Here is a 15,912-nt window from a genome sequence, read left to right on the forward strand (position 1 = left end):
GAGGGCTCCCTGGCTGCCAGAAGGATGTCTGACTGCAAGCTTAGGCCTGATCCCCCGGGGAGTGGGCCTAAGTCAACAGGTGGACATCCCCCAAGGGGTCCTGGACTGTGAATGGGTGCAGGCCGGGCTGAGGGACCCCCTCCCCTCGAGTGCACAAATTTTTGTGCACTGGGCCTCTAGTATGACATAAAGCTCTTGAAGCTCTAGAATAGTGCCTAACATCTGGTAAGTACAAATATTCCATACGTATTACCTATTGCAAGTAGTGTTATGTATCTACCAAATAATAAAATTTTATTATTAAAAAAGTAACCTTATACATGGGTGATGATAATTCAGTTCAACTCTTCAAGCTGCACCTGGTCACCACACTTTAAGGGAGATAGAATCCTACTGAAGGTCTAGAGGAGAGTGATCAGGTTGGTTGGTAAAGGAAATTGAAATAATGTCTTATGATGAGCACTTGAAAAAAATGTATTTGGTTATACTTTCTAAGAGAAAGCTATGGTGGGATAGGAGAATGGACATGATATTTGAAGAGCTGTATGTGTAAGACGGATGGCCCAAGGATTATCACTAGGACCTCAGGGTAGAAGGTGTAGGACAGCTCTCAGCTTGTTAAACCTTTTTAATTTTTGAAGTTTGTTAAATATAAGGAGTACTTTGTGTAAGTAATGAGATCTTTTATTGAAGGTTTAGTTGTATTTGCCGACTGATTATTTCGTTGGAATTTGTACAGAGTTGGATTTTGATGACTTACTTAAGATATGGGGGAAAGGTAAAGATATTATTAATATGTTAAGTTAAACTCAAAATGAGTATTAAAAATTACTTGCTGTTTCCAATTTGTGGCAATAATAGATTCCAAAATATTTTGCTCTTGATTGGAATGGTTGCTCAAAGAGTAAGACATGTTGCCAAATTTATACATTTTGTCTTAGTCTTCTCTTTTGGCATTCATTTATTCATTTATTCACTTATTCATTCTATTGTGTGTGTCAGGTAGTCTTAGGTTTTGGGAGACAAAAAGGTAATTTAACAAAGTTTAACCAACCCAGGCCCGTTATCTTGTTTTTTAAGTCTCCTCCTCTTAAAACTTTCATACATACATTTAAAAGAGAAATGGGCAAGAAAATTGCATTTCATATAATGAGTGTTGTTATGACTAATTTGGAGGAACACATGGGTTGCATATATTGAGAGATATCTGTAATAAATTGATATGAGAAAGAAATAAAATTAAGCATATTAGTAAAATAAAGGATACATTTCTGTGTTTTAATAGTATTTGAGATAAAAAATATTTTGGATAATGTCTTAATGATCATTTTGTAAACATGTTAGTCTGATTATTAGATTTAGAAATTGCTGTAAGCATGCATTTGAATATTTAAAATTTGATGCATTAATTTTGTTCATCTTCATGTGCACATACACACATACATACATGCATAGGATAGCTGTAAATTTGTTTTCTCTAAGGCAATTAAAATCAGCATATCTTCTTTCTATGAATCAAGGAAGGTGTCAATTTTTTATGTATATGAAAATGGAAAGTAAACTTTTAAATATACATATAGTCATACCTAGCTGTAACCTTACTTACTATACACATAATTAATTATAGTATGTGGGGCATAAATAGTGTTCACATTCCAAATAGTTTTAATTAGGTTGTAAGTGACCTTGATTTTAGCTTTGTTACATTATTGTGTTAGATTAAGTACCTATAAATAATGAGCATTAATTATTATGAAAATATAATTTATCGGTAATGCAAAAACAGATTTGCTTAGCACATTTTTCTTGAGAGAAAAATGCTAAATAAGTGGTGTCCTCATTTTCATGGTCATATTTTTATGTTGTTTAAGATTTTATTTTGGAATGTATGAATATTAGTAACTTATTATGCCACAAACCAAACTAAGAATAATTTATAATGTTATAAATAATATACTCTGCCTTATCTTAGTACTCAGTTCAACATGGATTATTAATTCAAAACCTTTTCAAAGTTATTCAGTTTTAAATGTTTTCTCTGACTGTACTTCATTGTTCTTAGTTTTTAATACATATATTATTTTAATTTCACATGCAAGTCTAAAATTGCTTATTATCTCAAAGGAAGACATTCCCTAAATTGAATATAGTAAGCATAGGTTTACCGCAATGTATAATGTATACCATTTATTACATACTAGGGGCCCAGTGCACGAATTCTTGCACCTTGAAAGGAACTGTGGGCTGCAAGGATGCAGTGGACACTGGGGCAGGCCTCGGCCCATCCTCTGTGCCCCCACCCGGCCCTTCCCGCCATGGCCCCCGGTCCCCTGTCTGCCAGCAGCCCCACTCCCACTGCCGCCACTCCCATGTGCTGACGGCACCGGCCCTGCTCGCCCCCGCCAAGTGTTTGGGCCCTGCGCCAGCAGCAGGTGCGAGTGGCAGCTGCTGCCCCTATTGCCCCTCAGGAGCAGGAGGAGGTGGAGAATCCCTCAAGGGCAATTGGGGCCGGCAGTTGGTGTGAGCGGGGCCAGTGCAGGCTGTGGGTGTGAGCAGTGGCTCTGGCGCTGGCAGCGAGTGCAATCGGGGCCGTTGCCAGCAGTGGGTGTGAGCAGCGGCTGCCAGCCCCAGTTGCCGCTCAGGAACGGGGAGGTGGGGAGGTGGAGAAGCCCTGAGGGACGATCGGGGCTGGCAGCCACAGCTTGCACCTGCTAATGGTGCCGAGTAATCGGGGCTGGCACCGGGTGCCGGCAGCAGGTGCAAGCAGCAGCTCCGGCACCGGCAGCAGGTTCGAGCGGGGCTGGCCGCTGGCAGCAGGTACAAGTGCCAGGTGGGACCGCGGTGCACGGGAGCAAAGAATTTTCAGTAACCACCAGAGGCTCGCCCCAATGACAGCAACCAACGCCCCTCCTTGGTCTGGCGCCCTTGCTCACCTGCTCCACCATCCCGCCATAGCCAACGCCCGCCATATTCTGCACACGCCCCCTGGTGGTCAGTCATGCCATAGGGACCGGTTCGGTTGTTCTGCCGTTCAGTCTATTTGCACATTAGGGTTTTATATATATAGATAGATAGTAGAAGTGCTACATGTATACCTCCTGTAATTAAAAAAGAAATACATGTATTGTCTTTAGTTAAATTTATGAGAATCAGAATGTCTCCTCTTTTTCTTGGGGCTTTCTTGGATAGACACTGGTATATTATATGGTTTTTCTATCTTCCTACTATGCTTAGAATCCCAGCCTGAATAGAAAATTTTTCAATCATCCTGTTTTAATACCTACGGTTATTCCAGCTTCATATAATAAACTTCTGGAGCTTTTTCCTTTTCTCTTGTTATTTTCAAATATTTCAATAAGAAAGTGATTATCTCTTTCATGAAAGTTTGATACTACTATGCTTTGAAAACTGTCGGGCCAAGTGTCTTTTTGGAGGAGACTTTGATCACCAATTCAAATTTTCCAGTAGATGCTGGTTTAGTCAGATTTTATATTTCTTCTTAAATCAAGTTTGTCAATTACATTTTTCTGTGAAGTTAGCCATTTCATCTAAGTACTCAAGTTTTTAGCTGTACAGATATTTGTAATTTCTCCTTATTTAAAAAATTAAACTAGATTTTAGTTTATTTTGCTGCTTTCTATCTGCCTTTTCTCTAGGATTTTTTATTTTTGCTAGAGGAATGCTTTGTTTTGTACTCAGAGAATTGGCTTTTGATTTTGTTGCTCTGGTCTTTACTTTTTCCCCACCTGTTTTAGCTTTTCTTTATGTAGCATGTATTAGTTTTAAAATAAGACATCTGACAGTTTAACAACCTTTAGATATATAAGAGATTGGGACAAGCCTAATGGCTTTCAAGATACATCCAGTTATAAGAGATGCATTTCTCTCACATTGGAAATGGGTTTCTCCTTTAACATTTTAATCTGTTTACAACTATTTGTTTGCTTTCTTATGCTATTAATAATAATCATGATAATATTTGAAATATTCTAAAAATATACAGTAAAGTGACCTCAAGAACATTAATTGGGTCTGAAAAATAAAATAGATCGCAATGAAATATTCCAAAAACTATGTGTTTTTTGACCCAGAAATTAATGCTGACAGACAGCAACCCCATATTGATCATTACTTATATATAAGGCAGTTTGCTAGATAGTATTTGTTTAAAACACAAGTGGATAATCCTTCAACTTTGCACAAGTTTATCAATAGTAAGAGAATAATTTTTGTGATTGACAATAGCTTTGTCCTTTTTTTCTTGAATCGTATACCGTCTTTTTAAAATTAATAGACTCTTGCCCTAGCTGGTTTGATTCAGTAGATAGAGCTTTGGGCCACTGACAGAAGGGTCCCAGGTTTAATTTGGGTCAAGGGCACATACCTGGGTTGCAGGCTGGATCCCAGGCCTTGGTCAGGGTGTGTGCAGTAGGCAACCAATCAATGTGTCTCTCTCACATTGATGTTTCTCTCTCTGTGTCTCTTCTCCTTTCCACTCTCTCTAAAAATCAATGGAGAAATATCCTTGGTGAGGATTAACAACAACAAAAATGTAAATAATAAAATTAGTAGACTTTTTAGAGCAGTTTTATGTTTACAGAAACATTTAATAGAAATTATAGTGTTCCCATATACCCTCTTTTGTTTCCTAAATTATTTTAATGGAAGCAACTGCTTTGTTTGAGCTTCATAGTATTACTTATTTTAAAGTCTTTTGTCACATTGTTCCTTATTACTGTTTTCTGGAGGGAACTTGTGTTCCCTTATTGATTTTATCAACCATCATTTTTAGTGTAAGATTTCTTCATAAGTTTTATAATTTTAATTTTATGTTGATTTCTGGCTTTTTTTCAACCAAATTGTTTCGTCTCCCTGTCTTAGATTCCCATGCAACCGTGGGCCCAAGTGTCATTCTTTTCAGCCCCTTCTCATGAACAGTGGAGCTCTATGTCCATACCCTGGTTTCCAACTAAGCCTAGCTGGAGCTTCACAATTGTAAGGAGCAGTTTCCATCTAGATTACCACACAGTAGCCCAGTACCTGGTCTTGTCCAGAGCTGGAGCCCAGCTTGTCACTTTAATCCCATTCAGTGCTTTGCCTAGTTTGCTTAATTTCTGGTCCAGGGACATAGTATTTGTCTTATTTGAAGTTTGAAGTGTCTGTTAGATTTTTTCTTTTTCTGTTTTACTAGAGGAAGTTTATTAAGCATGAATTTTGTGCCATCTTTTCTTCTTCATCTTAATCTCTAATACTTGTTTTTTAAGAAGACATCCTCCCTTCCTATCTTAAGCATAAAAGGAAAGGGGTTTTTCAAGGAAATTTTAAGATGTGTAAAAGTAAAATATAAATTTTAGTGTTGTTGTTTTTAAAAGAAATGGCTCTTATTATCCTTATAGGATTATCATATTTTTTATTGTGATAAACTGTTTAAGGGTTTAGCTAAAACTTGAAAATAGTAAAATAAATAAATTTAGTATGTAGAATGTGTATGCCAATTATACTTCACAATAGTGATCAATACACACTTACTCAACTATTCTTTCTACTTAGGGTTAAAATTAAACTAATAAGTTTCCTCAAGGTAATGGAAAATTAACTATTTTCCAATAAAAATAACTTAACTACAGCCTTAACAAGTATTTTGATGATTATGGAAAAAACCACCACCAAACCAGCAACTCATTATATTATTGTTAAGCCTTATGTTTTGCTTTATTTTTGTACTTTTAATCCTGTCTTCAGTTTTATATGAGTAATGGTTTTCATAACTTAGTTCCTTATGCATTTTATACATCAGCTGATACCCAGAAAGAGTGATGTATAATATAATATTTTTGAGGATTGAATTTCTGTGTAGAAATTTCTGTGTAGGTAGAGTTTAGTTCATTTCATATCCCTCAAATAGAATAATTCCATGATAAATGCTGTATTTTTTTTATTGTCTTTGCCAATAAGGAAAAAGATTAAACATTACTGCTTGTATATTATCAGTCTACCATGAAATGTAATAAATAATTCTCATGCAAATATTAAATGTGTAATGAGGAGCTATGGGTGTTTCTTTATCTGAAAGATGTTTATTTTCTTTTGATATACAAAGAAATTAGCTTACTTAGAATATAAATATCTCACCCACTTGCTCCATTTGATAAATCTTGCCATTTAGATGCTCAAGCAAATTTTTAATTTTTATGCGTAGGCTGCTATTCCTTTTCGTAACTAGCTTAGTTCAAAATGATGTCTTCTAATGAGCACCCTGCACTTATTGCATCTCCATTCCTCTTAGTTTCAGTTAGATATTAGGCTAGGGAATTTTCTCATTAATTCAATTGACTAGATAGTTAAAACATTCACTTTTATTGCTATTATGAAATAAGAATTATTAATATTATTACACTAAAATAATTTTTCATTTAGAAGATATTTTATGTTAGAGTGATTCCCATGTGGTTAAATTGTGTTTGATAAAAAAAAGTCTTTTCCTTCGAAAAATAAGATTTGATAGAGAAAATTAAGTTTAAATTGTCTGATCATTGGTCTTTGTACTTTAGTTATTAGCTGATTTGTCTACATGATAAGAGATTTTTTTGTTTATATAATTTCTGGTGTTTACTCTAAATCTGATAAATGTGTGGAAAACTATTTTGTTTACTAAGTTAATGATGCTTTATGTACTTAATAGACAAAATGTGAAAAAATGGTAAATTAGAAGCTGGTTTGTATTATTTAAAAATAAAATAAAATATTTTCTGATTAAGCAATATGTATTATTATAGAAAGATTGGAAAAATAAGGAAAATGAAATAAGTATACAAGTTAGTAATATTCTTTCAGCATGTCTCTGAATAGGACTTGTTTCCATTTTTTATGGATATGATAATATATGTAAAGAGCATAATTTAAAGAAATAAGAAAATGAAGACATAAATTGCCCAAACTTGGAAGCAGTCAAGATACCTTTCAATAGGAGGAGGGGGGATGAATAAACATATGGTGGTATAACCATATAATGGAATATTATTCTGTGATAAAAGGAAATGAGGCATCAAGCTACTTGGAGGGAATGTAAGTGAATTCTGCTAAGTGAAAAAAGCCAATCTGAAAAGGCTTCATTACTTTATAATTCCAACTGTATGGTATTCTGGAAAGGACAAAACCATGGAAACAGTAAAAAGATAATTGGTTGCCAGGGGTTGGAAAGAAAGGAGAAAGGAATGAATTGGTGGAGCACAAGGGATTTTTTTAGGGCAGTGAATCTATTCTGTATGATCCTATAATGATGGATACATGCGATAGTCATACATTTGCCAAAACCTGTAGAATGTACAACACAAGGAGTGAACTTCAATATAAAATTACAGGCTTTAAACAATCTAATTTGATAGAATGATACAACTAGACATAAATTATGCCATGTAAACATATTGTGTCTAGATCTCAGCAGAGCATTTTAGAGTAAAAACAAAATATCTTCTAGAACAGTGTTGTCTTTTGACAATGATTGAAATATTGTTTGCTCTCCAACATGGCAGCCAGTAGCCACATGTGGCTATTGATCCTCTGGAAATGTGGCTAATATAACTGAGGAACTGTACTTTCAACTTTGTATAATTGCAATTACTGAGAACATAAATAGCTTCATGTGGCTAGTGGCTATAATGTTAAACAAGGAAGTATCTAAATTGGACAAACAAGATAGAGAACCTTCCACTGGTGATTAATACAGTTAGATGGAGTTAACAGTTGATTGAAAAACTTGTCCCTAAGTATTGGTTTATTGCCATTTTGGGGTCAAGTCTTCACTTTTTTGCTGCAATTTTTAACTTTTGTCCTGTCCTCAGTACTTAAATCAATAATTTGCATGAAGACATAGTCATTGAGCTGTGTTCAGGACAGATTCAACATTGATAATGTTTCCTGACGTGATGGATGCCAGAGTCTGGATTTAGATAGCTCTTATAAAACTGGAAGAAGAAACAGGAAGAAAGTGAATCTAATAAGGGATTCATTTGAAATTCTGGGCTCAAAATTTACACAAAGTACAGAATATGGGAATTTTGGCTAACTTTGAATTCCTGTGGAACAAACCTAAACCCAAATGTTTTTATTTAGTTGCATATTCAGTTTGAACCAACAGTATGATGTTGTTACCATTTATGCTATGTTCAGAAAAGTTCACCATCTAGTCCAAAGTTGTTATAGTCTTAGTCACCTGATCTGATCAAATTATATTTAAAATATGTTTTGTTTGGGATGCCAATTTTTAAGAGGCTCAGTAAAAGGTTTTCTGGCCGAAACTGGTTTGGCTCAGTGGATAGAGCTTCGGCCTGCGGACTGAGGGGTCCCAGGTTCGATTCCGGTCAAGGGCATGTACCTGGGTTGCGGGCACATCCACAGTGGGAGATGTGCAGGAGGCAGCTGATCGATGTTTCTCTCTCATCGATGTTTCTGGCTCTCTATCTCTCTCCCTTCCTCTCTGTAAAAAATCAGTAAAATATATTTTTAAAAAAAAAGGTTTTCTGAAGGAGCCTGGATGGAGAATCATCTAGAAATCAAGTTATATGACTAATAAGGAATTTATGTGTGTTTACCTGGGGAAAAGGAACTTGTGCATGAAGTGTGGCTACTACTTTGCCTTATCTTCAGATATTTGAAAGGTTGTCTTGTAGGTCATTCTCTGTAACCCCAGAGGGCACAGTAGAGTGATAGGTGAAAGCTATAGGGAGACGGTTTGGGCTCAATATGAGGACAGTTGTTTTTTTATTTTATTTTATAATTAACATTGTCTAGCAGTGGCATGAACTGCCTTATAAGATTTCCTGCTGGCAGAAGTATGTTGGATGTTCATTAGCCGAAAAAATTTGTCAGTAACAGCAGTATTTATTAAGTACTTGTTGTCAGACACTATACTAATTTCTTTTAACAGACGAGATAGGTCAGGCTCAGATTGCTCAAGAAAGTTGCTCAGAGTCATATAATTAGTTATTGTCACTAAACTTAGTTCTTTTTGTCTCCAGGCTTAAGTTTTCAACTGTCCTGTTAGTCTGCCCTCCCATGGCAGTAATTATTTCTCTTATGAGAGCTTTGTTTAGGTGTTCTCGAAGGTCCCTTCCAAACTGAGCTTAGATGACCCCATTGTAATTTCTAGGGAAGGTGTATGTGAAAGCTGACAATGAGGAAGATTAGTAGGTCCTAGTACAGAACAGATTGGAGACATAGTGATGGTGGGCAGGAAGGTTAACTCGGAAGCTGTGATCTAACCAATGAATAAAGTTTTAGATGGTGAAGTTGTTTCAAATCTATTGCTGCTTTTTACAGAGTGCCAGGATATATTTTATTTTATTTTGCCATTGAATCAAGAATAATTTACCAACAGAAATTAGTCAGAATATATCCATATATATATATTATAATCATGAGCACACTTCCTTGGAAAAAAGTGCTGAAATAAATATGCATATCACATATATTTTGTTAATATTTGTTACATGCAATAGTTGGTTACTAGATACGTTTGTAGTGTTTTCTTTGAATTATTCTGTCATGATTACTTTTAAATGATAAATCTTGGCAAAGATCAACTTAATATTTCTTCAGATCAACACAATGTAAAATATATGCTCTATATGTATAACACTTAATACCTGGCCTGGGAAATAATTATTATCATGATAGCAGAGTATTTTGTGTACTTTTCTTATGTCCTTGTTTAGTATTCATTTATTTGATAATATTAAATACCTAAAGTTAATTTATTATATGCAAGCCATAGTGTCAAATACATTTTTTAGTCATCACAGCTCTACAAAGGATATGTATGTACTCTTATTTCCCTGGTACAAATGAGAAATGGAGGCTCAGAAAGGACATTTAAAGTCCTAAAGCCTAGTTAACAGTAGGTTGACAATTTGAGCCCTGGCTGATTATTCTCCTACCCTGAACTGCTATACTAGTATTCATAAATTTGTTAAATTATTAAATTCAGTTGACAGACAAGGGATAATGTAAAGTATGTAATGACTGGGTTGCTGACTTAGAATGCAATTATGCAAAAGTTTTGAAAATATGAGCAGTGATAGTATCAGTGGATTATACATAGTATGTATTTCTTTAAATTCTGTAAAGCAGCAGCAATTTTCAGAAACACCATTCATTTAATAACTTACATAAAAATATATTAAATATAGATATTGATTATAAGACATGCCCCGATCAGAAAACTGTTAAATTGTAAAAAACTTTTATAACAGAATGATACATTAAGCAATGGTCTTCAAACTTTTTTATCCTACCTTCTAATCATTTTTGATAATGCATCCCTGATATAAATGTAGTTATTTAATTTTAAATTATGTAGATTACTATTATAACTCCTAAAACATACATAGAAATGGCGAATTAAAAAGAATACTGTTTTAAAAATAATGTTTAACTTTATTATGTGATTGAATATACTTCCATATTTTTGAATCACACCTTGTGATGTTCTGAAGTTCAGTTCAATTCAGTACTTCATCTTTAGATCTTTGGAGAGCCATTGGAAGTTTGTTGACTTTCAATGAATTCTTTAACATTGACTAGTTGGAAACAAAAATAGAACTGACAGACCATTTATAAATATTGAAATTTTATCTGCTTTAAAGTCTGTTTTAGTGATTACATACTATTTTATTCAACATTTTTTTACTAACCTGAGAAGTAGAATTAAAACAAGACATTAAGATGATCAGAATTGTGTTTTCCTTTGAAATATTTTGCCTCTAAATATTTGAGTGAACCCAAAATCCAAGTATGTTTTTTATTTTGTGGTTTCACAAACCCTCAGCATATCTCTGTGTACCCCCCTTGAGTATAGCTTTATATTTCTTATTTAGGTCCATTATATCTTTTATTATACCATTTTCATAAGATTTATAGTATAATTTTTCCTGGTATATTATTTAAAGGTTTATGATTATATTTAATATAGCATCCACTATAGCTTTTTTCCAATTGCAATAAAAAATGGCATAATTCAGAATACAGTGGAAAGTGGGGATTACTTTTGCTGAGAGATTAACAAGCTACATTCACCTGTTAAATAAGAAACAAGGAAGTAATGTCTTTAAAGTTAGTCTGCACACGTTCTGAAATATTTTCTTTGGCATCTCAGAAACGTATTCTCTTGGTTAACTTTTTGACTGTTTCCATTCATCTTTTAATTTGATGAAAAATTACTTTAATTATTTAATTTAATGAAAAAGGATTCATAATAACAATAAGAACTTTGAGAACTTTTGTCTGTTTAGAAAGCCTTAATAGATGATGACTTTAACATCTATCAGGAAAAGGATGTTACCTGTCTATTCCTATTGTGTCTCCTTTAAAATCTTAAATCCTTAATTTATAGCCAGGATGACCTGTCTATTCCTATTGTGTCTCCTTTAAAATCTTTTTTTTTCTTTTTTTTATTCTTTTTAAAAAAATATAATGAAACATGCCTTTGTATTATTTGAAAACTGCATTCTTTTTTCTTTCTTTAAAACTATGTAGTTGATGTCTGTTTCTGTACCTACACATTCCTTTCCCTCCCCTTATGTTTTCAATTTGGTTGCATCTGGAATTGTGTCAGTACACAGAGCAGTGATCCTGACAGATGTACCTTTACAGTCACTCTCACTGCCAAATTAGTTTGTAGTGCAAATCTTGAACGAGAGCTGCACCTGCTCTCAATGTGGATAAAAATGGCAAATGTTAGGAAAAGCATAATTTTAGGATTGCTTCTAACTTGATGGCAGCTGATCTCAGAATTCTGCTGGGGATTCTTCATCTTGGAGTTATGGAAATTCTGCTATTCAGAGCAAAAGAGCCTCCTTGTCCCTTTTGCTAGGTCTTAGGTGTGTTATTTTTGTATAAATAATGTGCTCTTTGTACTGTGATCTTAAAATCATGTTGTGGACTAAAATTTTTTAACCAGAATCTCTAATTTATCATGTGTGAACATTTAATTTCAGATTAAATAACCTTCACTAGCAAAGAATATGTATAAGGGTAACTCTGCCAAAAGGAATTATTTTCTTATGGAAGAAATGGTCTCAGTTTAGGAATTAACACATTCTTTGATAGTTGATAGGATATAAAGGACATTTCATGTTTTATGTAGAGAGCATTTCCTACTGCAATTTGTTTGGAGTGTGTTTGGGGAAAAGTAACTATGTAAATATGTATTGCAAGTATTTTTTTTTAAATAGCCTTATTGATATACAGGGTGAAGCAAAAGTAGGTGTACAGTAGTGAGTTCACAAAACAGTTTATTGTTATATTATTTGTTAATTATTGTATTATTTTTCATACAAACAGCTATAAACCTACATTTGCCACATGCTGTATAATTCACATACCATATAATTTACCCATTTAAAGTACACAAATAAATGGTTTTTAGTATATTCACAGATAATTGCAAACCTCACCAAAGTCAATTTTAGAGCATTTTTATCACCTCAGAAAAAATTTTAAACCTTTAGCTTCTATCCCTCCACCTCCATCCCCCCCAACTTAACCACTAATTTTCTGTTTTAGATATTTCTCTATTTTTATGGCCTAGTTCTCCCCCCCCCCCCCCCCCCCCCCCAAACACATCCCAAGATCTGTGAGGCAGAACTCTGAAGCTGAGGGAGGGGACAATGGAAAGCTTCTGTCTGAGTGACAGCCTTGCTTTAGGAGCTGAGTACTTGATGGAAGTGGGGAAGGCTTGCCTCTCCTTGTGTGGAATCACTGCTGTGAGAGCCAGGGTGAGAGTGATTGGGGCCCCAGTATTTTCCATGATACTTTGCCTGGAGGAAGAGCTGTTCCATGATTGGAGGCGAGATGGAAGAAGGATGGCCTTCTGTGTAGATAATGTCAGTAAAAAGAACAGCAAGAATAAAGTATTTATTAAATATTTAATGTCTCATATATACTCAACATAAATTTCTACTTTTAATAGTGATTTTATTTGTGTGGAATCTCTGAGAACAGTTAGAATTAGGTAAATATAAAATCTTCACATGCAAAATTAGAGTATAACATTTCTAGATAGGAGAAAAATAATATCCCAAACTGTACTTGAGTAAACCTGTAGGCTTTTTGGAACAGTCATTTCATAGAGTTTTGTAATTGAAAGCCTCTGAATCCTAAAACTCATTCTCTCACTCTGGAATCAACTTAATTTTTGGCAGCCACTCTGCATAATTAGGGAAGATATGCATGGAGACTCTTTATAAAGTTACGTAAAGCATTTGCAGTACCTTGCTTTAGATTTTGGATTTAATAAGCATTGAAAATTAATTGTTAATAAAATAATTTAATAAAATTTAATAATCATTAAACACTAAAAATTAGGCATGTCATGATTTAAACATTCTGATGATTCTTTAACTTTAAAGATAACTGTTATGTAGTAAGTTGTAAGAAAAAATGGTACTCTATTTGGAAAAACTAGAACATATGTTAAAAAAGAAAATTAATTTTAGAATTTCATTTGGTTGTGTCAAGAAAAACCAAATGTAAATATTTGATATTCTGTGATGTAGAGTTTTATATGTAAGCCATAATTATTTTTTAAAAATTGAGTCATGTTCTGTAACTATATAATTGCAGGTAGCCTTTATAAAGTTGAAAGCTCCTTAGCAATTTGAAGTTACTTTTCTTTCCTAAGTTGTTGTTTTTTAAAGCTTTTTTTTCTAAGTAGGACTCTGTTGAATTAGGATATTAGTAACTTTAAAAAGTTAATTTTGAGGTAACATGTTGTGATTTTCTCCTCCTTATAAGCTATTTGAACTGCTGGGACCTGATGGAATTGAACTTATTGAGAAGCTTCTTCAGAACAGAATTACAATTGTGGACAGATTTCTTAATTCTTCAAATGACTATAAGTTTCAGGCTCTTCAAGGTAAGAAAGAATTTAGTGGTGATTCTAATTTAAAGGAAAAATGCATTGGTTAGCAAATCCTTTTGATATAATTATACTTTTAATATCCTTTGGTTTATTATATAATTTACTGTTAACATCTTTTAAAAGTAGATTTTAGATATGGCAATGTATTAAACAAATATCAATGCCCTAAAAAGGGTGGTGTGGCAAAGATTCTATTTATGTTTATATATGGCATAGGTTTTCTTTTTAGCAGAAGATTTAAATAGACAAACATTTTTAAAAAGCAAATACATATAGCCATTAGTATGGGCCAAGTAATGTTATAATTTCTTCCCAACTATTTATTTTGAAAACTTTCAAACCTGTTTAAAGGTACAGGCATTGTGCCCTAACCGGTTTGGCTCAGTGGATAGAGCATCAGCCTGCGGACTGAAAGGTCCCAGGTTCGATTCCGGCCAAGGGCATGTACCTTGGTTGCGGGCACATTCCCAGTAGGAGATGTGCAAGGAGGCAGCTGATTGATGTTTCTCTCCCATCGATGTTTCTAACTCTCTATCCCTCTCACAACTATTTATTTTGAAAACTTTCAGACCTGTTTAAAGGTACAGGGATTGTACAATGAGCATGCCCTTTATGTAGATTTACCAGTCGTCAACATTTTGCTTCCCCTCCCCCTCTTTGTCTTTCTCTCTTCTCATAATTCTCTACATACATGTATGAGCGCACACACCCCTACATTTAAAATTTTTGCTGAACTAGAAGTTGCAGACATCCTGATAATTCAATATAAAATCTTAAGCATACATGCAAGGAAGCAAGTCTTCTACTTAACTGCAATAGTTACCACACTTAGCGAATTGAACATTTATATTGCCATGTATTACGTTATTGTTAAACCCCAGAGAGTTGTCTAGGGAGCCAAAACTATTAACATGCCTGACTTACTCTGGCACAACTGATGCCAAACTCAGGTTTTAAATGATAATCAGGAAAACATTTCTGCTCTATATCTGAAAGTTCTTGACAGCCTTATAAGCAGTTTGGAATTTTTAAAAAGTGTATGAGCATAAGAAATGAAACACTCTTTTTCAAACTCATCAATACTTATCCTTCTATATTATGCCACCTTTTCCTCACATTTATGAGTATGGCACTAAAAGGAAATTATAAAAACAGCCTGGACTTACATCCAAAATTTCTTATTGATTTCCTTTATCCCATACTTTGATTATTGATAGTTTCCTTGAGCTGCTTGGAGATTTGTAGAAACTTTGAAGAATTGGTATTAATTATTTTGTATTTCTATAGGTCTTTGGTTCTTTAAGTATATTGAATACTTATAAACTGCCTTCGTTTAACAGGGCTCCCACCTAGTGCTTCATCCAACACTGCAGTAAGCCAGCAGGGTTTAGGAATATTAAAAATAAGTGTCTGCCAGAGGAAAAAGCATGAGTTTAAATATCTAGTCTTGTGATAAAAATTCTAAGAATTTGGTGTTCATTTTTGTCAACCTTCTAAGTGTTATATAGAGATAGTTATTGACTTTACCTTTTAAAATTAATCCAACTTTTATTTTTTATTTTTCAATTACAGTTGATAGTCAATATTATGTTTCAGGTATACTTACCATTTAATAGTGTAATTTATTAACAAAATGTTTAAAAATCAGTCCAGCTCACATATTGTTTAGGAAGCTGAAGATGATGAATTAGTGTTGTCTTACAATTTCCTTATATCGATTTTTGTATAACATTTATACACAAAACTCATTTTATTAGGGTCACTTTTTAGATGCACACACTTTTTAACCCATCAGTCTGTCCTGAAATATTTTCTACTCTTCTCAAACTGCTTTTCCTCTTTTATTCTGTGCTGGATCATTAGCAATGTTGCTAATATCTAAGAATAATCATTACACTATAGAAAATTGAGGTCATTTAAACTAATAGACTTTAACCTTTTCTAAGGACTGTGGTAAAGAAGCTGACAACCCACATATTTTAAGGGTTTTTTTT

General features: G+C 33.9%; 1 protein-coding gene across 5 annotated transcripts in view; it reads left to right on the forward strand.

Annotated features, from left to right (window-relative positions):
* Positions 1-15,912, forward strand: part of ASCC3 (activating signal cointegrator 1 complex subunit 3) — a 255,129-nt gene that overhangs the window by 30,166 nt on the left and 209,051 nt on the right. For all 5 annotated transcript variants that reach the window (XM_014531334.1, XM_005883805.2, XM_014531335.1 and 2 more), the window contains one exon: positions 13,792-13,912. In XM_014531334.1, coding sequence (XP_014386820.1) covers positions 13,792-13,912 — 121 coding nt within the window. The remainder of the gene's footprint in view (positions 1-13,791; positions 13,913-15,912) is intronic.

This window comes from Myotis brandtii, unplaced genomic scaffold, assembly GCF_000412655.1.
Source record: "Myotis brandtii unplaced genomic scaffold, ASM41265v1 scaffold8, whole genome shotgun sequence".
NCBI lineage: Eukaryota > Metazoa > Chordata > Mammalia > Chiroptera > Vespertilionidae > Myotis > Myotis brandtii.